Source organism: Pagrus major, chromosome 10, assembly GCF_040436345.1.
Source record: "Pagrus major chromosome 10, Pma_NU_1.0".
NCBI lineage: Eukaryota > Metazoa > Chordata > Actinopteri > Spariformes > Sparidae > Pagrus > Pagrus major.
This window is the reverse complement of record NC_133224.1, coordinates 861,807-884,784: the sequence shown is the minus strand read 5'-3', so window position 1 is coordinate 884,784 and position 22,978 is coordinate 861,807. Positions and strand designations below refer to the sequence as shown.

The window sequence follows — 22,978 nt, the reverse complement described above, 5'->3', positions numbered from 1 at the left end:
GTGTGACCTCACAGTTTCCCAGCATGCCTCAGCTGTGGAGCTGTATGAGGGGGACCCGTTTGTCCTGCTGCCCTGTGAGTCTCAGACTTTTGAACTGAACGAGCCCTCAGTGGTGTGGAGCCGCTACGATCTGGATCCTTCAACCGTCCACCAGCGTCAGCAGGAAGGTGACCAACTTAAAGACCAAAACCAGCTTTACAGCGGCCGAACATCCATGAAGACTGACGCTCTGAGAACTGGAGACCTCAGCCTCAATCTGACACAACTCCACCTCTCTGACAGCGGCTCCTACACCTGCACCGTCAGATGGATCAGCTGGGGAAGAAAGAGAGAACTGAGAATGACGGACGTACAGCTGCAGGTCAAAGGTCAGCAACTAACCCTAAAACCTACTGTAGATACAGGTCAGAGGTCAGAGGTCATGTTCTTTATGTTTCTGGTTCCCACAGCACGATTCCCATCCTGGGCCACAGCTCTCCTGGTTCTCCTGGTTCTCCTGGTTGTTGGACTTCTTGTTGGAGCGCTTTTACTACATTTTAGGCTCTATTTCATGTCAGGTATGTCACTACTACTACACTACCCATCATGCACATGGGCAGCATCTTTACTCTGGTGGCTCCCTGACTGTTGAGACAGACTGTCAACAGTGAGGTCTGGGATTATAAGAGAAGGATGAGACAGTGAGGTCTGGGATTATAAGAGAAGGATGAGACAGTGAGGTCCTGTTACCATCACAGTTCCTGCTGCTGTCTGTACAGCTGATGTTGTGGTTTGTTGTCCTCTCAGTCTACCAGGTGGAGGTGGATTCAGGGGCGGAGTCTGTCCAGCTGCCCTGCAAAACCACAGTTCACCTGCCTGAACACGCGAAAGTGGAGTGGACGGACAGAGACGACAGGAAGGTCCATGTGTATCAGAACGGCTCTGACCAGCCTGAACAACAGGACGATGATTACAGAGGTCGAACAGAGATGAAGAGAAACCTGCTGAAACCTGGAGACCTCAGTCTGAACCTGAAATACCCCACATACAGAGACACAGACACCTACACCTGCACCATCTACAACAGGGAGGAACACATCCTGATGAAGAAACAAGTGCTGCTGGAGGTCAAAGGTCAGTACTGTAGATACAGGTCAGTACTGTAATATCCTAAAAGAAGGATGAGACAGTGAGGTCTGGGATTATAAGAGAAGGGTGAGACAGTGAGGTCTGGGATTATAAGAGAAGGATGAGACAGTGAGGTCCTGTTACCATCACAGTTCCTGCTGCTGTCTGTACAGCTGATGTTGTGGTTTGTTGTCCTCTCAGTCTACCAGGTGGAGGTGGATTCAGGGGCGGAGTCTGTCCAGCTGCCCTGCAAAACCACAGTTCACCTGCCTGAAGACGCTAAAGTGGAGTGGACGGACAGAAACAACAGGAAGGTCCATGTGTATCAGAACGGCTCTGACCAGCCTGAACAACAGGACGATGATTACAGAGGTCGAACAGAGATGAAGAGAAACCTGCTGAAACCTGGAGACCTCAGTCTGACCCTGAAATACCCCACAGACACAGACACCTACATCTGCACCGTCTACAACAGGGAGGAACACATCCTGATGAAGAAACAGGTGCTGCTGCATGTCAAAGGTCAGTACTGTAGATGCAGGTCAGTACTGTAGATACAGGTCAGTACTGTAGATACAGGTCAGTACTGTAGATACAGGTCAGTACTGTAGATACAGGTCAGTACTGGAGATACAGGTCAGAGGTCAGTACTGTAGATACAGGTCAGAGGTCAGTGCTGTAGATACAGGTCAGAGGTCAGACTGACATCAATCAGCTGATTGATTTCCAATCAGAGTTGACAGTATTGATCTGAATGTGATGTTTTTATTTGATCCAGAAGAAAGTTGAAGGAACGAGCTGAAAGAAGCAACAAATCTTCTTAGACAAATCACTTAGAACAAACCTGTTGAAGAACTTGATCAAAGAAAATGTTAAATTCGACATCCAGAAATGTGAAAGTGACAAAGAGAAGCAACAAACAGCAGTTCAACACTGAGAGGAGACATTACTGTGAAGACCACAGGGACAAAACATCACAGCACCATCAGGACTCTGATCATGTCCAACACCTTGAACACCTGGTTTTACTTCCTGTATTTCTGTCCCCCGTTACCTGCTGGTCTCACCTGGTTCTGTCCTTCAGCTTTCTCTACTACTTTGTAATCAGTCAATAAAGTTATTCAAAACTGCTGCTGCTGTCTGTACAGCTGATGTTGTGTTTGTTGTCTTCTCAGTCTGTCAGGTGGAGGTGGAGGAGGGGGAGGAGTCTGTCCAGCTGCCCTTCAAAACAACACCTGACCTGCCTGAGGACGCTACAGTGATGTGGATCTGCTATAAACCCTCAGGCAGGACAGTCCTCCTGTATCAGAACAGATCTGACCAGCCTGAGAAACAGGACCAGGATTACAAAGACCGAACAGAGATGAAGAAAGACCTGCTGAAGACTGGAGACCTCAGTCTGACCCTGAAATACCCCAAAGACACAGACACGGGAAGATACATGTGTGGAGTCATCAACAAGGACGGAGACTTCCTGAGAGGGAAAACAGTGAAGCTCAAAGTCAAAGGTCAGTATGAAGATACAGAACAGAGGTCTGTGTGTCTGTCTGTGGTTGGCTGCTTGTCTCTGGTTGGTTGCTTGTCTCTGGTTGGCTGTTTGTCTCTGGTTGGTTGCTTGTCTCTGGTTGGTTGCTTGTCTCTGGTTGGCTGCTTGTCTCTGGTTGGCTGCTTGTCTCTGGTTGGCCGCTTGTTTCTGGTTGGTTGCTTGTCTCTGGTTGGCCGCTTGTCTATGGTTGGCTGCTTGTCTCTGGTTGGTTGCTTGTCTCTAAGTGGTTGCTTGTCTCTGGCTGGTTGCTTGTCTCTGGTTGGTTGCTTGTCTCTGGTTGGTTGCTTGTCTCTTGTTGGTTGCTTGTCACTGGATGGCTGCTTGTCTCTGGTTGGTTGCTTGTCTCTGGTCAGTTGCTTGTCTCTAAGTGGTTGCTTGTCTCTGGTTGGCTGCTTGTCTCTGGATGGTTGCTGGTCTCTGGTTGGTTGCTTGTCTCTGGATGGTTGCTTGTCTCTGGTTGGCTGTTTGTCTATGGTCAGTTGCTTGTCTCTGGTTGGCTGCTTGTCTCTGGTTGGCCGCTTGTTTCTGGTTGGTTGCTTGTCTCTGGTTGGTTGCTTGTCTCTGGTTGGTTGCTTGTCTCTGGTTGGTTACTTGTCTCTGGTTGGTTGTTTGTCTCTGGTTGGCTGCTGGTATCTGGTTGGTTGCTTGTCTCTTGTTGGTTGCTTGTCACTGGATGGCTGCTTGTCTCTGGTTGGCTGCTTGTCTCTGGTTGGTTGCTTGTCTCTGGTTGGTTGCTTGTCTCTGGCTGGTTGCTTGTCTCTGGTTGGTTGCTTGTCTCTGGTTGGTTGTTTGTCTCTGGTTGGCTGCTTGTCTCTGGGTGGTTGCTTGTCTCTGGGTGGTTGCTTGTCTCTGGTTGGCTGCTTGTCTCTGGTTGGTTGCTTGTCTCTGGTTGGTTGCTTGTCTCTTGTTGGTTGCTTGTCTCTGGTTGGCTGCTTGTCTCTGGTTGGCTGCTTGTCTCTGGCTGGTTGCTTGTCTCTGGTTGGTTGCTTGTCTCTGGTTGGTTGCTTGTCTCTGTCTAACTGTCCTCTGTCTCCTCTGCAGGGAGCATTCAGATCAAAGATGAAACAGTGGACATCAGGAACAGAAGCAGCTCCACTGATCCGACTCCTCTGATGGCTGATCAATCTGTCTGATCGGTCTGTTGGTCAATCTTTGATTATTGATCTGATGTGACTAAATGGAGGTGAAGGAGCTGATGGACGACTGATGAAGACAGGAGGACGCTTCTTCAGCTTCTTCTTCACTCTGACTCCTCCTACTGACTCTCACACAGTCTACACACTCACTATTGATGACAATTGACTATTGATCAGTGATGTCAGAGTGATGTCAGAGTGATGTCAGAGTGATGTCAGAGTGATGTCACATGTTGGTTTGGACTGAAACATGTGGTTTAGATCCTTTGAACTCTGACAGTAAAGTGTAAATACACCCTCAGATGCACAGACAGCTTGTCTCTGTAGTAACTAAATGTCTCATGACCTTCACAGAGTGTCTACAGATATAAACAAGTCCAGTTCAGACTTGAAGGACCTGTGGCCCCCCGGCTTTAACCTCACATATAATCTTTACCTTTCTGTTCAAAGCATCGCATCTTAAACCTAAACCTCAGTTTGTGTCGTCATCATAGTTTTCTATAAACTGTGACTTTCTCTGCAGCTCTTTGTCAGACTCACCCAGACGCCCTGGTGTGCAGAGCGCCGACCTTTCAGCTGAAACAGATCCACTCTGTTATTCTCTGGTTTTATATTTACACTTTATTAAATAACACAAGAGACGACTTCTGTTCATTCATCTGGGATTTGTTCACTTCTCTACAAGGGACTCACACACCTTCATGCACACAGACTCACACACAGACTCACACACCTTCATGTACACAGACTCACACACCTTCATGCACACAGACTCACACACCTTCATGCACACAGACTCACACACCTTCATGCACACAGACTCACACACCTTCATGCACACAGACTCACACACCTTCATGTACACAGACTCACACACCTTCATGTAAACAGACTCACACACCTTCATGCACACCGACTCACACACAGACTCACACACCTCCATGCACACAGACTCACACACCTTCATGCACACAGAATCACACATCTTCATGCACACAGAATCACACATCTTCATGCACACAGACTCACACACCTTCATGCACACAGACTCACACACCTTCATGCACACAGACTCACACACCTTCACATACACAGACTCACACACCTTCATGCACACAGACTCACACACCTTCATGTACAGACTCACACACCTTCATGCACACAGACTCACACACAGACTCACACACCTTCATGCACACAGACTCACACACCTTCACATACACAGACTCACACACCTTCATGCACACACACTCACACACCTTCATGCACACAGACTCACACACCTTCACGCACACAGACTCACACACCTTCATGCACACAGACTCACACACCTTCATGCACACAGACTCACACCTTCACATACACAGACTCACACACCTTCACATACACAGACTCACACACCTTCATGCACACAGACTCGGATCCAGTTGGAGTTCATCATGAGAAAATCTTTATTAAATCATGTTTTTGACACATTTTGTGAAAACTGGGGTCAAATTCAGAGAAATGAATGAACATTGTTTTGTCACTAAAACACACTTAATGAACATTTACAGACCTGAAGTGAAGCGTGACCCTCAAGTCTCAAGTAAATATACTAAAGTATATTCAGCACTTTTCAGATTATTAGTATATCAGAGTTGTTTTTAATCTGATTGTTGATCAAATAAATGAATGTTAAAAAGTGCTGATTCAGCTCTGACGCAGCTGTAATCTGTAAAGTAACTAGTAACTAAAACAGTGTTTTCAATAAATGTAGTGGAGTAAAAAGTAGATATCTGCAGAACATGGAAATACTCAAGTAAAGTACAAATACCTCTAAACTGTACTTTAAGTTTACTTTAAATTGAAGGCAGTCGGCACCGGGGTCGATCTGCCGACACGAGATAAGCCCAGAGACGGTGCCACAGAGCCGGTTAGTGTGGGCGACTGTCCACTCTCTCTCTCATGATCCACATCCTGACAAACCGCCCCTGGCACAAACCATCCTAACACTTGTTTATCGAGGCTGTTCACTGCGGTGAAAGGCAGAAACAGTGAGCTAGTCTGAGAAAGTGAACCGGGCAGGTACAAGTTATTAAAGTCTCACGTTAGCGACGGTACAAAACCAGACGGACTGTGAAAGACTCAGAAATCGAAGGAGAGAGACAGTAAACAACAGCTGACGATCTTACAGAAGTCCCAGGGGGCGTCACAGGAAGCGTCACAGGAAGCAGCGTCCAGCAGCTGATTTACTGGAAACAGCTCAAAGTGAAAGTGCAGTTCAGTCCTGGTGTCAGTGGACGGTCAGCAGGAGGACAGTGACGACTAGCTGTGAACTGATGTCCTCCATGTGTTTCTGAAGTGGAGCTCATTAAAGAGGACTTTGTGCTTGTTGTAGTTGTGACAGGAAGATGAAGATGTTTGTGGTGTTTGTGATCCTCGTGCACGGTAAGATAACCTTCCTTAGTTTTCAGTACTGTACTACAGTACAGTTTAGAGGTATTTGTACTTTACTGGAGTATTTCCATGTTCTGCAGATATCTACTTTTTACTCCACTACATTTATTGAGAACACTGTTTTAGTTACTAGTTACTTTACAGATTACATGCTGCATCAGAGCTGAATCAGGACTTTTTTACATTTATTTGATCAACAATCAGATTAAAAACAACTCTGATATACAAATAATCTGAGAAGTGCTGAATATACTTTTGTATATTTACTTGAGACTTGAGGGTCACGCTTCACTTCAGGTCTGTAAATGTTAAGTAAGGTTTAGTGAGAAGCAGTGGCGCCGCCAGGATTCAGTTTCAAAGTACGCACAGAAACGGCAAATACAACAAATGGAAATATACTTTTTAAAGACAAAATGAAATGTTTTCAGTACCAGTGCAATAACAGATTGCAGCGCCCACATGATCTGTGAGACTGTGGTTATTAGTTAAATGGCTGCTGTGTGGAAAACCACGCTGTGGTCCGTAATCGCGGTGCAGACGAGTGAGTTTGGAGCTGACCAGAGGAGAGAAAAGAGAAGGATGTGACGCGACTGTAGCCGCCATGATATGACGACGTCGCCCCCGCTGAGGAGGAACTATGAAGAACTCAGCTGTGATGAAAAGCACCTAAACTGAGTCGAGTAGAGCCGAACTGTAATGTGTAGTGGAGAAGGGGCAACACACGATATGCGCAATTGCGCACACACGCGGGATCGTCCTCTCAGATGCAGCTGCGTCTCTCCAGGTCACTGTGTGCGAGAAAGAAAAGCTCTGACTTGCTTGGTGTCACCCGCTGATATGCATAATTTAAATATCTGGCCCGCCGAACCTTCCAGTCCGGCCCGCGACTGAGTTCTACTAGTTTAGTACTGTATTTCTGTGTCACTGTGTGCGCCTGTGATGCACTGGGACACGGAAACACGCTCTAAGTGTTTGTGTGCGCCTGTGAGCCCCTGCACTGAGACAAGGAAACGCCCGGTACCCAAATCACCATGCGCGAATGTTCTGGGAGCCGGCTGGACTGCAGGGTTTCCCTGCCTGTCTGCAGAGACCATGGGTGATTTTGGCCGCCGCCTTGGTTCAACCGTGTGTGCATCATGCATGGTTCAGATGAAGCGTCTTTTGCGCGCGCTCAAACCCATTCAATGTAGACGTTTTCACCTTCAAAAAAATTACGCACAGTGTGTACAGGATTCCGGCTGGCGGCGCCAATGGTGACAAGGGCCGAGGGCTGCAGTCTGGGCATCCCCCGACAGTAAGGGAAGCCGCATGGCCCACTCCGCCGCGAGTTTAAGCAGGGCGATCCCCGAGAGCGAGGGAGAATGGGGGGATGGTGACCCTGCCCCCGACCGAGACAACAGCGACTGCAGCACTGTTCCCGGTGCATCGTAGCATCTCCCCAGAGCCGTCACGGCTGAAGCTGTTGCAGGTCCGTCCTCCCGTGCGTTGGCCTCCTGAGTCACGCTGGGTGTCAATGTAGCCTTTGCAGTGCTACTGTGGGTAATCTCAGCAGGAAATACGCACTCAGTTCACACCCGGCTTTAATTGCTCACAGGCAATCACCATAAATCATATCACAAAAAGGGTCCGATCACGTCTTTAGTCGCCTGCCTGCAGCTTCTTCCCGCTGCTCTCCTGTCCATCTCCCATCTGAGGTCCAGCACGCGACTGCATTTAAAGGGAGATTGTGATTAGCAAATCATTGCCAGCTTTGCCACTCACTGACCTGGCGCTGCTCTCCTGAGCCCTCTCCACCTCTCTCTCTCCCGCAGCTGGACCTTGACCACACCCACCAAGTGTTACGATGGCTTGTGCTGACTGTTCTGCAGTATTTCCTGGGAACTACGGTGGCCGACAAGGGCAAACGCGCAGCAACGGCCAAACGCTGCAAATACATAAACGATGCAGAACCAAAGACACACAAACACACAAAACAAATGCAACAACAAAATACTGCAAATAAAGAAAAGATGCAAAACCAAAACGACACAAACCCCCAAAACACATGCAATAGAGAAATGCTGCATATTGAGTCAACACAATGGAAAAGCGCCAGTCCGCTAGGGGGTCCCGACCTCCAGACCTGGACCTATTATACTGTATGGACCAGTCTGTACATTGTACCTGAAACTTTTAGAGAGGCAACATAAAAAGATACGTGGTTTAAACATTTGGTTGTAATCTTTTACAATAATATAACAATAACAGTTCAAAAAGATTAACAGATTTACGTAGGCCTAACGCTAGCTGATTGTACGTTTTCTGTTTGTTTTTTAATTAAACATTATTAATTTATAATAGTTCCAGGTCGGGAGGTCGGGACCCCCTAGCGGCCTGGCGCTTTTCCGTTGTGTTGATACTTCCGTTGTGTTGACACTTCCGTTGTGTTGACATTTCCGTTGTGTTGACACTTCCGTTGTGTTGACACTTCCGTTGTGTTGACACTTCCGTTGTGTTGACATTTCCGTTGTGTTGACACTTCCGTTGTGTTGACTATGCCCCAAACGTTGACCCCATGTTTTTTTCTAACCTTGAATGTACATTGATTGATATGGGAAGTTATCCAATTATCTGGGCTGAGGACATGAACAATGTTATGGATTCAATTCTAGACAGAAGTGTCCCGAGAAGACTAGACCCCCAAAATCACTTCTCACGATCGAGAAACTGTGCTGTGCCCTGGGTCTTGTGGACGTGTGGCGTTTGCTTAATCCTGCTGGGAGGGATTATACTTTCTTTCAGCACTGCATGGTGTATTCATGAGAATCGATTATTTTTTTATTTCCAAAGAAATACTTCCATCTACAATGTCATGTGCAATTGGCAACATACTAATATCGGACCACGCAAGAGTGACGCTTGACCTGGTGCCTATTGATGATGTGACGAAATCCCCAAGATGGAGATTCAACTCCATGAATGAACAAGTTATTCACTGAAACAAATATTGCCCCTGTCTCATCAGTAGGCACAGTCTGGGAGGCCTGGAAAGCTTTTATAAGGGGACGTGTTATTCAATTCTCATCACACAAGAAAAAACAAAACGCAAGGAAGCTTGCAGACTTGGAGAGGAAAGTGGGAGAGGCAGAAGACAAATCAAAGCAGAACTATTCCCCACACAACTTAAAGACAGTCACGCAGCTCAAATATGAATATAATCGGATAATATCACAGAAGGTCGAGTTTGGACTTTTTAGAGCAAGACAAAGGTATTTCGAGTCTGGGGATAAAGCCGGGAAACGTCAGACATAAATGAGGCGTTTAGAAATGTTTCTAAACTGTACACCACCACATCGTCTTGCCAAAAGGAGGACATTCTTTCATTTTTGGTAGGGTTAGACCTCCCGGCTTTGAATATAGATCATCGTGAGATGCTTGACGCTGCAATCATGGCCGAAGAAATAAAGGAAGTCATTCGAACGATGCGGTCTGGTAAATCACCAGGAGCCAGGCAAAGAGCCCACAGACCGTAAAAGCTATCGCCCGGTTTCTTTAATATCAATAGACACTAAAATACTTTCCAAAATCCTCTCAAATCGTCTCAATAGTGTTAAACTATGCTAATACATGCAGATCAGGTCGGATTATACGTAATAGATTTGCCTCAGATAACATTCGACGTCTGATTAATGTTATGTGGGTGGTTAGGAACAACAGTACACCTACCGCAGCCATCGCACTCGATGCTGAAAAAGCATTTGATTGCGTAGAGTGGCAATACCTTTTTCAAGTGCTGGAGATTTATGGTTTTGGGCAGACGTTTCTAAAGTGGGTGAAACTGTTATATAATGAGCCTCAAGCAGCTGTACAAACTAATGGCATCATTTCTTCTCTAGGTCGTGGGACCCGACAAGGCTCATCTCTCTCCCCATTACTGTTTTGTTTAGCATTGGCACCTTTAGCCGCAGCAATTCGTAAAGACCCTAATATCCCTGGAGTCCCTATTGCGGGGACCACACACAAACTTATGCTATATGCTGATGATATTTTAATGTTCATTACGGACCCAGGCAAATCTATTCCCACATTGCTCAAAATTATAAAATCTTTCTCTAGCTTCTCAGGTTATAGAGTGAATTGGACGAAGTCTGAGGCTCTCCCCTTGACGACGTATTGCCCAAAAACATTATTTCAAGCTGGATCATTCCAGTGGCCCCCTAAGGGAATTAAGTATCTAAGAATATTATGTCCTAGGCAATTAGACAAAATAGTGCAATGTAATTTTAAGCTACTCCACTAGAAAAAATTAGCACAGATTTGGTCTCCACTTTATCTTTCATTATGGGGAAAAGTTAATGTTATAAAGATGAACTGCTCTGCCAGAGTCAATTATCTACTTCAGTCTCTCCCACTGAATATCCCTGTAAAATACTTCAAACAGTTTGATGAACTTTGTAACAAGTTTTTTTGGAATGGTAAAAGACCAAGAATACATCTGCGTAAATCTATTGTTTTATTATTATGCATTCAACCTGAGGCAATTGGTACACTGGGCATTACCTCCAGAAAGAGTGCCACCTTGGTACGCAACAGAGCAGTCAATGTGCATTTCCTTACCTCCGTTGCTATTCTTATCAGCAAGAATGCCCCCGAATGCTCGATCCCATCCTGTTGTCTCTCATTTTCAGGGACTATGGAAAAAAGTGTCTTGTATATTTAAAATCAACCCCTTTCTAAGCTTTTCCTCTGGTCTGTGGGACAACCCCAAACTCCTTATTAGTAAATCACCACCTATATGGAGGGAGTGGGTGATTACGGGGGTACATACTCTGGGTGATCTTTATAAAGATGGTGTCCTTAAGTCATTTGACAATCTGGTTGAACAATTCAAGCGAGCCAACAATCAATTTTGGAGATATCTTCAGCTGAGACACCTCCTTATTACTACTTTTGGCTCTACACACACACCACCTCAGGGCATGGACCTCATTAAAGAGATTTTGCGGATCGCAGGGATTGGACATGGGGCTTCCCATTATTACTCTATGCTTATGAACCACACCGGTTACCCACCCAACACAGCTCTGAAAACCTTATGGGAGAGGAACCTGAACATAACAATTGAAGAAAACGATTGGGATACAATTATTGGAGTCACTAAACAAGTCTCCAGGATATCAAAATAAAATTGATTCAATTTAAAATCCTTCATCGATTCTGTTGGTACCCAAGTAGGCTATTCATGCCAGGTATAAAGGAAACGCCAGACTGTTGGAGGTGTGAAGGGGAGCTGGGTACCCTAACACATGCCCTATGGCCATGACCAAAGATTCAGACATTTTGGAAAAGGGTTCATGAGAATATCACAGAGGTCATAAGAGTGGATTTTGAGTTTTGCCCCAGTCTTTACACATTAGGCAACACTAAACCCATGGACCATATTGTAAAACCCCCAACCAATTGGATTCAGACAAGTATAATGATTGGCAAACAGATGATAATGAGAAAGTGGAAAGATGCAGACGGCTGTTTCGAGACTGGCTTACAGAGCTAGGCAAAGTAGCGGCTTTTCAAAGAATATCCTGTAGTATAATAAACGACATTAATAAATATAATGAGAAATGGGGAATGTTCTTAAGATTATATTCTTTACATGGTAGCTAAAAGGTATGTGTGCACACTCTGATCACTGTGGTCTGTTTTTGGGGGGCTGTCACGGAAATGAGGATGGAGGTGGTCTGGGTTATTTTATTTTATTGTACTCAATCTGATATTTCATTATCAACACATACAGTTGTTGTATCTTAATTTTGCCTTTATTTGTTTCTTTTAAAAATTAAAACCCAATAAAGTTTGAGTCATGAAAAGTGAAGCTGCTACTGTGCATGTAACCAGCAGTGGGCAACGTATGCACCGTTATTAATAATAATGATTTTAATTCAGCTGGTGCAACCTTCAAATGTTAGCAGCCCCTTAACTTCATCCTAAATAATAAAATGTGATCAAACTAGACTACGCCTGAACTTAAAGGACGTAATAATGATGCTTTGCTGACAGCAGCGTCACATGTGGATGTAGATGTTGGCCTTCATTCACACAGAGTCTGAGTTGAGCTTTAGCAGCACAGTTTACAGGCTGCACACACTGCAGAGGACCACATTCACTCATGACATGAAATAAGGCTGCTGTCATTGACCCTCTCTGTCTGTGTGACCTCACAGTTTCCCAGCATGCCTCAGCTGTGGAGCTGTATGAGGGGGACCCGTTTGTCCTGCTGCCCTGTGAGTCTCAGACTTTTGAACTGGACGAGCCCTCAGTGGTGTGGAGCCGCTACGATCTGGATCCTTCAACCGTCCACCAGCGTCAGCAGGAAGGTGACCAACTTAAAGACCAAAACCAGCTTTACAGCGGCCGAACATCCATGAAGACTGACGCTCTGGAAACTGGAGACCTCAGCCTCAATCTGACACAACTCCACCTCTCTGACAGCGGCTCCTACACCTGCACTGTCAGAGGGTTCAGAAGGGGGATAGAGAGAGAACGGAGAGTGACGGACGTACAGCTGCAGGTCAAAGGTCAGCAACTAACCCTAAAACCTACTGTAGATACAGGTCAGAGGTCAGAGGTCATGTTCTTTATGTTTCTGGTTCCCACAGAACGATTCCCATCCTGGGCCACAGCTCTCCTGGTTCTCCTGGTTGTTGGACTTCTTGTTTCTGGAGCTCTTTTACTGCATTTTAGGCACTATTTCATGTCAGGTATGTCACTACTACTACACTACCCATCATGCACATGGGCAGCATCTTTACTCTGGTGGCTCCCTGACTGTTGAGACAGACTGTCAACAGTGAGGTCTGGGATTATAAGAGAAGGATGAGACAGTGAGGTCTGGGATGATAAGAGAAGGATGAGACAGTGAGGTCTGGGATTATAAGAGAAGGATGAGACAGTGAGGTCTGGGATTATAAGAGAAGGATGAGACAGTGAGGTCTGGGATTATAAGAGAAGGATGAGACAGTGAGGTCTGGGATTATAAAACAAGGATGAGACAGTGACAGTCCGGGATTATAAGAGAAGGATGAGACAGCGAGGTCTGGGATTATAAGAGAAGGATGAGACAGCGAGGTCTGGGATTATAAGAGAAGGATGAGACAATGAGGTCTGGGATTATGAGAGAAGGATGAGACAGCGAGGTCTGGGATTATAAGAGAAGGATGAGACAGCGAGGTCTGGGATTATAAGAGAAGGATGAGACAGCGAGGTCTGGGATTATAAGAGAAGGATGAGACAGCGAGGTCTGGGATTATAAGAGAAGGATGAGACAGCGAGGTCTGGGATTATAAGAGAAGGATGAGACAGTGAGGTCTGGGATTATAAGAGAAGGATGAGACAGTGAGGTCTGGGATTATAAGAGAAGGATGAGACAGTGAGGTCCTGTTACCATCACAGTTCCTGCTGCTGTCTGTACAGCTGATGTTGTGGTTTGTTGTCCTCTCAGTCTACCAGGTGGAGGTGGATTCAGGGGCGGAGTCTGTCCAGCTGCCCTGCAAAACCACAGTTCACCTGCCTGAAGATGCTAAAGTGGAGTGGAGGGACGGAGGTGACTGGAAGGTCCATGTGTATCAGAACGGCTCTGACCTGCCTGAACAACAGGACAGATATTACAGAGATCGAACAGAGATGAAGAGAAACCTGCTGAAACCTGGAGACCTCAGTCTGACCCTGAAATACCTCACAGACGAAGACAGAAACACCTACACCTGCACCGTCTACAACAGGGAGGAGCACATCCTGATGAAGAAACAAGTGCTGCTGGACGTCAGAGGTCAGTACTGTAGATACAGGTCAGTACTGTAGATACAGGTCAGTACTGTAGATACAGGTCAGAGGTCAGTACTGTAGATACAGGTCAGAGGTCAGACTGACATCAATCAGCTGATTGATTTCCAATCAGAGTTGACAGTATTGATCTGAATGTGATGTTTTTATTTGATCCAGAAGAAAGTTGAAGGAACGAGCTGAAAGAAACAACAAATCTTTTCATCACTTAGAACAAAGAAATGCAGCTTTAATAGTTTGTATCAGTTATTGATTGATGACCAGTTCTCAGCAGATTCAACAAATCTTCACTTCCTGTTGAAGAACTTGATCAAAGAAAATGTTAGATTTGACGTCCAGAAATGTGAAAGTGACAAAGAGAAGCAACAAACAGCAGTTCAACACTGAGAGGAGACATTACTGTGAAGACCACAGGGATAAAACATCACAGCACCATCAGGACTCTGATCATGTCCAACACCTGGAACACCTGGTTTTACTTCCTGTATTTCTGTCCCCTGTTACCTGCTGGTCTCACCTGGTTCTGTCCTTCAGCTTTCTCTACTACTTTGTAATCAGTCAATAAAGTTATTCAAAACTGCTGCTGCTGTCTGTACAGCTGATGTTGTGTTTGTTGTCCTCTCAGTCTGTCGGGAGGAGGTGGAGGAGGGGGAGGAGTCTGTCCAGCTGCCCTTCAAAACAACACCTCACCTGCCTGAGGACGCTACAGTGGAGTGGTTCTGCTATGAACCCTCATACAGGAGAGTCCACCTGTATCAGAACAGATCTGACCAGCCTGAAGAACAGGACCAGGATTACAAAGACCGAACAGAGATGAAGAAAGACCTGCTGAAGACTGGAGACCTCAGTCTGACCCTGAAATACCCCAAAGACACAGACACAGGAACATACATGTGTGGAGTCTACAACAAGGACGGAAACATCATCATGAGAGTGAAAACAGTGGAGCTCAAAGTCAAAGGTCAGTATGAAGATACAGAGCAGAGGTCTGTGTGTCTGTCTCTGGTTGGCTGCTTGTCTCTGGTTGGTTGGTTGGTTGTCTCTGGTTGGCTGCTTGTCTCTGGTTGGTTGCTTGTCTCTGGTTGGTTGCTTGTCTCTGGTTGGCTGCTTGTCTCTGGATGGTTGCTTGTCTCTGGTTGGCTGCTTGTGTCTGGTTAGTTGCTTGTCTCTGGTTGGTTGGCTGCTTGTCTCTGGTTGGTTGCTTGTCTCTGGTTGGTTGCTTGTCTCTGGTTGGTTTGGTTGGTTGGTTGGTTGCTTGTCTCTGGTTGGCTGCTTGTCTCTGGTTGGCTGCTTGTCTCTGGGTGGTTGCTTGTCTCTGGTTGGTTGCTTGTCTCTGGTTGGTTGCTTGTCTCTGGTTGGTTTGGTTGGTTGCTTGGTTGCTTGTCTCTGGTTGGCTGCTTGTCTGTGGTTGGTTGCTTGTCTCTGGTTGGCTGCTTGTCTCTGGTTGGTTGCTTGTCTGTGGTTGGTTGCTTGTCTCTGGTTGGTTGCTTGTCTCTGGTTGGCTGCTTGTCTCTGGATGGTTGCTTGTCTCTGGTTGGCTGCTTGTCTCTGGGTGGTTGCTTGTCTCTGGTTGGTTGCTTGTCTCTGGTTGGCTGCTTGTCTCTGGTTGGTTGCTTGTCTCTGGTTGGTTTGGTTGGTTGGTTGGTTGCTTGTCTCTGGTTGGCTGCTTGTCTCTGGTTGGTTGCTTGTCTCTGGTTGGTTGCTTGTCTCTAGTTGGCTGCTTGTCTCTGGTTGGCTGCTTGTCTCTGGTTGGTTGCTTGTCTCTGGTTGGCTGCTTGTCTCTCGTTGGTTGCTTGTCTCTGGTTGGTTGCTTGTCTCTGGTTGGTTGCTTGTCTCTGGTTGGCTGCTTGTCTCTGGTTGGTTGCTTGTCTCTGGTTGGTTGCTTGTCTCTGGTTGGTTGCTTGTCTCTGGTTGGCTGATTGTCTCTGGTTGGTTGCTTGTCTCTGGTTGGTTGCTTGTCTCTGATTGGTTGCTTGTCTCTGGTTGGTTGCTTGTCTCTGGTTGGTTGCTTGTCTCTGGTTGGTTGGTTGTTGGTTTCCTGTCTCTGGTTGGCTGCTTGTCTCTGGTTGGCTACTTGTCTCTGGTTGGTTGCTGGTCTCTGGTTGGCTGCTTGTCTCTGGTTGGCTGCTTGTCTCTGGATGGTTGCTTGTCTCTGGTTGGCTGCTTGTCTCTGGTTGGCTGCTTGTCTCTGGTTGGCTGCTTGTCTCTGGTTGGCTGCTTGTCTCTGGATGGTTGCTTGTCTCTGGTTGGTTGCTTGTCTCTGGTTGGTTGCTTGTCTCTGGTTGGCTGCTTGTCTCTGTCTAACTGTCCTCTGTCTCCTCTGCAGGGAGAATTCAGATCAAAGATGAAACAGTGGACATCAGGAACAGAAGCAGCTCCACTGATCCGACTCCTCTGATGGCTGATCAATCTGTCTGATCGGTCTGTTGGTCAATCTTTGATTATTGATCTGATGTGACTTTGGATCAGAGACTAAATGGAGGTGAAGGAGCTGATGGACGACGGATGAAGACAGGAGGTCACTTCGTCAGCTTCTTCTTCACTCTGACTCCTCCTACTGACTCTCACACAGTCTACACACTCACTATTGATGACTATTGATCAGTGATGTCAGAGTGATGTCAGAGTGATGTCAGAGTGATGTCACATGTTGGTTTGGACTGAAACATGTGGTTTAGATCCTTTGAACTCTGACAGTAAAGTGTAAATACACCCTCAGATGCACAGACATCATGTCTCTGTAGTAACTAAATGTCTCATGACCTTCACAGAGTGTCTACAGATATAAACAAGTCCAGTTCAGACTTGAAGGACCTGTGGCCCCCCGGCTTTAACCTCACATATAATCTTTACCTTTCTGTTCAAAGCATCGCATCTTAAACCTAAACCTCAGTTTGTGTCGTCATCATAGTTTTCTATAAACTGTGACTTTCTCTGCAGCTCTTTGTCAGACTCACCCAGACGCCCTGGTGTGCAGAGCGCCGACCTTTCAGCTGAAACAGATCCACTCTGTTATTCTCTGGTTTTATATTTACACTTTATTAAATAACACAAGAGACGACTTCTGTTCATTCATCTGGGATTTGTTCACTTCTCTACAAGGGACTCACACACCTTCACGCACACAGACTCACACACCTTCATGCACACAGACTCACACATCTTCATGTACAGACTCACACACCTTCATGTACACAGACTCACACACCTTCATGCACACAGACTCACACACCTTCATGCACACAGACTCACACACCTTCATGCACACAGACTCACACACCTTCACGCACACAGACTCACACACCTTCATGCACACAGACCTGCAGATCCCCTCTGATAATGATCAGCTGATATTATACAGTATATCTGGAGGACGTTCATGTCGATGCTCCATAATTAAGACTTTTTATCTCATAGTAACTTAATCTCATCATGTCGACTTCATTTTTTAACAATCCTGATGTTTCATCTCACAATCATCACATTTAATCTCATGTTTTAACTTCATGTCTCTTAGTTATAACTGTTGATTCTCAGTATTTTGATTTGCCATTAAAACATTTGTTTAATCGAGCTCAGATATCAGATGAAGATTCCTGTCAGACAATCAGAGTTAATCACTGATGTTCTCGTAAACAACCACCAGAGGGCGACATGACTCCAGCAGGATTATTACCTCTGCCAGCGTTTAGTTTCCAGTACTGCACTACAGTACAGTTTAGAGGTATTTGTACTTTACTTGAGTATTTCCATGTTCTGCAGATATCTACTTTTTACTCCACTATATTTATTGAAAACACTGTTTTAGTTACTAGTTACTTTACAGATTACATGCTGCGTCAGAGCTGAATCAGCACTTTTTATAATTCATTTATTTGATCCACAGTCAGATTAAAAACAACTCTTGGGTTGGAAATGCCACATGCTAAGTTTTTTTATGTGAATACACAAACATTTGAATTATCCTGACAGTGTTTATACACTTTACATCACGTTGATACACAAACCAGTCAGTAGGTGGCGCTGTGCTGCTGCTGTGGATCCACTAGGGAGACTTCAGCTTCATGCTCTGCACATGCGCAGCTGAGAAACAAATGAGCACTGTCCTGAAAAGGACGGTAACTTTTGTCCTCTCTATATCATCCCACAGAAAATGTCTCTCTGCTACACAGGGCTTCCTGGCCTGTGTCCTTTGCTACTGGTCCAGATGTCCTCTAGGTCTGGTGCCGGTAACACGTGCAGTGGTGAACATGTTGAGTCCAGACGGTTCTGACAGCAGCTGCACAGCCAGTCATTGATGACTCAAGCGTTGCTCAGGAAGACTTTGTGGTAGCTCATCCTTTGGACAATATTTAAATGACATATCCATTTGGAGATCACAAGCTGTAGTTTCCAGTTGAACCGCTTGGCATTTGACTGCACTGCTGCTGCCAGTAGACTGTAAAATGTATATATATATAAACAGTATGTGTTCATAAAATATCATTTTGTTGGCAGTTTGACCTGGAGAACAACTGTGCAATGTGCTCTGCCTCAAAGCCCCCAGGATCTGGGCCTCCCACTCCTGACTGGGTGAGTGTTTCTCATAACGTGTAGTTATAATGTAGTTTTATCATAATATTAATATGTAAGTAAATGTATGGTATGACATAGATTGTATTAACTGTAGCATTACTGGGTCTATCAGCAGCACCACATACGTATAACATGTATGGACATTGTATATATGAAATACCAATCATGAGCCATTTCATTACACCTGTACAATGTAATATAGTCAACAAGTCAACTCAACATTTAACTGTGAGGAAGCTCATCATGTTTCACTTTGTGTTAACACTGTCCAACAGGACACAATCACACTGTGTATTATTGAGCTCACAGTGGGTGCTGGTGTTTGTTGGGACCCACAGATGAAGTCGTTCACTGTGGATTTCAAAATGGGCTCTGAACTGAACTCATTTCCCAGAATTCCCCAGTCTTCACACCGAGGTGCAAATTCAGCTTTGAGGTGCTATTGGTCAGAGAGACAGACCCCCCACTGACCAGACAGTCAAAACTCCAGCTCCTTCCTGTGTTCTCTCTCTTCTCCACCTCTCTCTCCACGGGGCTGCATCCCCTCAAGATCTCTTCTCCTGGACTCTTCTGGGCCCAACAGCTGCTGAGAGCTGCAAGCTGCATTTGCATTAGGCCCAAAAAACTTCTCCTCACTGCAGCAACACGAGGTCCTGCCAGTATTCCTGATCAGTTAGCACCAGCAGCTGCGATGCAAAGTTTGCCAGCTAACTCCACAATCCAAGGAACACCAAGCAAGTTAGCACCGAGCTGCTATCCCTGCAAAGGAAAGGGGCGACCAGGTTCCTCCATCTGCTGTCTTTCATCAGACCTTGCAGAGCAAGAACAGCATTGTTCAACACTGGGATTACAACCTTCTCCTGCTTGGCTCATCAGCCAAGGAACCACCAGCACCTTTTCTTCAAAGACTGGTAACGTTGAACTGGGCCTAGATAGCATAGCATAGCATAGCATGGCTAAGCACAGGACTTTTAACTCTGGTTGATGTAATGCACATCTGTTCAATCTATGTGTTTGTTTTGGTGTTATTGTGATCTCAGGTCAGGTTATTGGTAGTTTGCTTTGCTACACAGCTAATTTGACGTTAGTTGAATGATGCTTCACACAGACTCAGAGTCTTTGCATGCAAATAACCATCTTCTATAACCTGGCATCACATCACACACACACACACACACACACACGCACGCACGCACGCACGCACACACACACACACGCACACACACACACGCACACATACACACACACATACACACACACACACGCACACACACACACGCACACATACACACACACACACACACACACACACACCTGTATATAGTACATGTTAGTTCGTGTGTTTTCATCTTTGTGTTAAATAAAAGACTTTTGAAGCTTCAAGCTGCCTATTTAATATTGTACAAGAGTGAATGTTGCCGACCTCGACTCTGTCAAGAACTCCAGAATCCTTCAACCACTGCAGCTGTTATGGTAATTTTGGTTGTAGTTATTGAGTTAATTATTAATCAGAGTTACAAAATGTTTAGTACATTTTCTGAGACTGATTTGGTGACTTGGCTCTTTTCCCTTCTTCAAGGGTGGTGCCCCGAGGTGATTTAATGTAAATTGGATCTTATTATTAATCATAATTAATAATTATCCCTGACAAAATATTAGAAACACCTCTCAATATAATGCAGGCCTGTCCAGCAACACTGCAAACTACAACCTCAATAATTAACATGTAGTTTAATGAATAACTCTCTGACAGTGTCGATCAAAAATTAACATTACTATCTAAAGGACATAACATTATTAGTTAATAATTCACAGCACTAAATTGCTCCTCTAGTTCTTGGGAACTGGCACTGACACTGATATTCACAGATTTACAATCACAGCAGTCAGGATAAGTGGCTTTAGTATAATCAACACACCAAAACAGACCATCATATGAAATCCTGCTATTCTAAGCTGAAATAGTTTTTACCCCTTGAATCCAAGAAATGCATTGAAGCACCGCTCATAATGGAGAAGGGATCACTGAAGAAGAGGCTTGTGTGTGTTTTCAGACGTTGTCACACCAACATCCTGTGGGTCACTCTCAAAATATGGGAAGCAGAGATAAGCAGGTCACATGCACTGCATAACTTATCAAGAAATAGTGCCAGAAAGTCAAAACATTGTAGTGACTGTAGACGTCCAATGGCAGTGATAAAATGGACTGTTTGTCCCAGAAACTTAAGTAATACTTAGAACAGTTTTTTAATATTTAAAAATGAGACATTATATAATATGTTGCAAGGATTCACTTAAATTGTAAAGCGTCACATTGTTTAATAAAACATTGATAGTTTTAAAATGAAGGATCCTCACAGAAAGATACACCTCAAATATGGGAGGCTTAGTACATTTTGATGTACATCACCAGTCTTTGAGGCCAGTATGCTGCACACTATTTGCTACATGTAATAAAGTGGACATAATAAACTATATAGAAATCTAAAGAGACAATGATTATGAAGACTGATAACCAGAAATGATCCTCTGTTGTACATCTACTCCATTATTTTAGATGAAAAGATGAATTAGGTTTTATAATCGCTAGTTTCATTGTACAGATTCAGTGTGATCGCTGTGATAGATGGTTCCACGTGCGGCTCCTGGGGATGAGTAAGGACCAACTCAAAGACACCAGGGCAAGAAACAGGAAGTGCTTTGTCTGCACGTAGGACTCAAGATGTTCAGAACATCTGACGTTATTTTCTCTGTTGTGTTTTTAGAGACCAGTTTTAGTCAGACAGTCTTTGAATGGCAGTGTGTCTCATGTCTGAATAAATGCTGTGATTTAAAATGTCAATAACTAGATAGATGTTTATAATTAAAGGTGTTCATCCTGTTTTATTTTCAAAGACACGTTTTAAGTATATTTTTATATTTTTTTCTTCATTTATTTTAAAAATGTGAAACAGTGTAAATAGTATTTTGTATTTGAAATAGATCGTTCTCATTAAGAGATGCTTGTATGTGTGTGTTCATTGCAACATCAGAACAACCTCAGGTAGGTTGAACATCAACAGGTAGAAACAGCAGAGCTTCATCCCACAATGTGTGAAGTGTTTGGTCGTCTCCAGCCACCAGCTCGCTCTCAACTAGTCTCACTAGTCTCACTGTGTCGCCCTCTTCCTGCTCTGCCAGCTGCACCAGCCATCGCTTTCCTGCCACTAATCCAGCCCAACATGAAGGTGATGAACTGCGACTTCAGCAGTATTATGCATCTGAACTACTTATAAAAGAAATGATTTCAATTCCACATCAAAGTTGGACGAAAAGACTCATTCTTGTTCTTGACAAAGGATTAAAAGTACACAGTAAAAGTACTTCATAGTACTTATACAAGTAGACTAAAAAGTACTTAGTTCAGCAGTATATGAATGTTGAAGTACTTATGGAAACAATGTTTTTTGTTTTCATCTCACGTCGTCCTTTACTTTGAAATCCGGAAGGATACCTTTGTGACACCTTCAGTTCATTACCGGGAATAATTAGTGTAAAAGTACCGTGTGTTTCATGGGTCTGGTTGTGAGACTGCAGGCTGATCCGGATTCAGAACCAGCGGCTCTTCAGAGCGGGTTCATTACGATTACCGTAAACATTAGATCATTTGCGCACTGGGAAAAAACGGGGCGGCTGTTTTGACCGCAGCCGGTAAATCACCTGTTGGACGCGGCTCCCTGTGACGCGCACCTGGACTTCCGTGAGATCGACAGCTGAGTCTTTCACAGTCCGTCTGGTTTTGTACCGTAGCTGACGTGAGACTTCATTAAAGAGGACTTGTGCTTGTTGTAGTTGTGACAGGAAGATGAAGATGTTTGTGGTGTTTGTGATCCTCGTGCACGGTAAGATAACCTTCCTCTCTCTGATCTGATCATCACCTCAGTCCAACGTCGTGTCTTTAATGTGGGTTTGTGTCATCTTCACTTCATCAGTGTGTTTGAGCTCCAGGACCATGTTTTGTTCAGAGAAACACATGAAGAACAGATTGAAGGCAGCAGATGTTCACTGTGTCTTTAGACCCTGATGAATGTAGAAGACTGGACAGTCACACTGTCCTCACTTCTGTTCTTCAGGATTAGATCCCTGCAGCTCGCTCACATTCTGATGGCTCCTGTTAACAGACGTAATAATGCTGCTTGTCTTTAAACCCTGATGAATGTTCACTCAGTACAAATATAAATGCAGGATTGTTGCACAGGTGTTGTTTGGACTGCTCACAGTCAAAGGTCGCTCTAAGATGTGCAGTTTCATCACACAACACAATGAAAGTGGCGTGTTGGCTGCAGGAATGTCCACCAGAGCTGTTCCCGTGAGCTGA

The 22,978-nt window shown here is 44.9% G+C and overlaps 2 protein-coding genes across 2 annotated transcripts; both read left to right on the top strand.

Moving 5' to 3' along the window:
• Window positions 1–875: 875 nt before the first annotated feature.
• Window positions 876–3,786, top strand: LOC141003999 (uncharacterized). The gene is made up of 4 exons (XM_073475499.1): window positions 876–1,113; window positions 1,309–1,629; window positions 2,394–2,615; window positions 3,695–3,786. Exons 1-4 carry the CDS (start codon window positions 969–971, stop codon window positions 3,784–3,786), a joined length of 780 nt encoding a protein of 259 aa, XP_073331600.1. The 5' UTR covers window positions 876–968.
• Window positions 3,787–12,262: 8,476 nt separating this feature from the next.
• LOC141003997 (uncharacterized) lies at window positions 12,263–17,107 on the top strand. The gene is made up of 5 exons (XM_073475497.1): window positions 12,263–12,782; window positions 12,864–12,965; window positions 13,706–14,032; window positions 14,672–15,007; window positions 16,373–17,107. Exons 1-5 carry the CDS (start codon window positions 12,629–12,631, stop codon window positions 16,462–16,464), a joined length of 1,011 nt encoding a protein of 336 aa, XP_073331598.1. The 5' UTR covers window positions 12,263–12,628; the 3' UTR covers window positions 16,465–17,107.
• The last annotated feature ends 5,871 nt before the right edge of the window (window positions 17,108–22,978 follow it).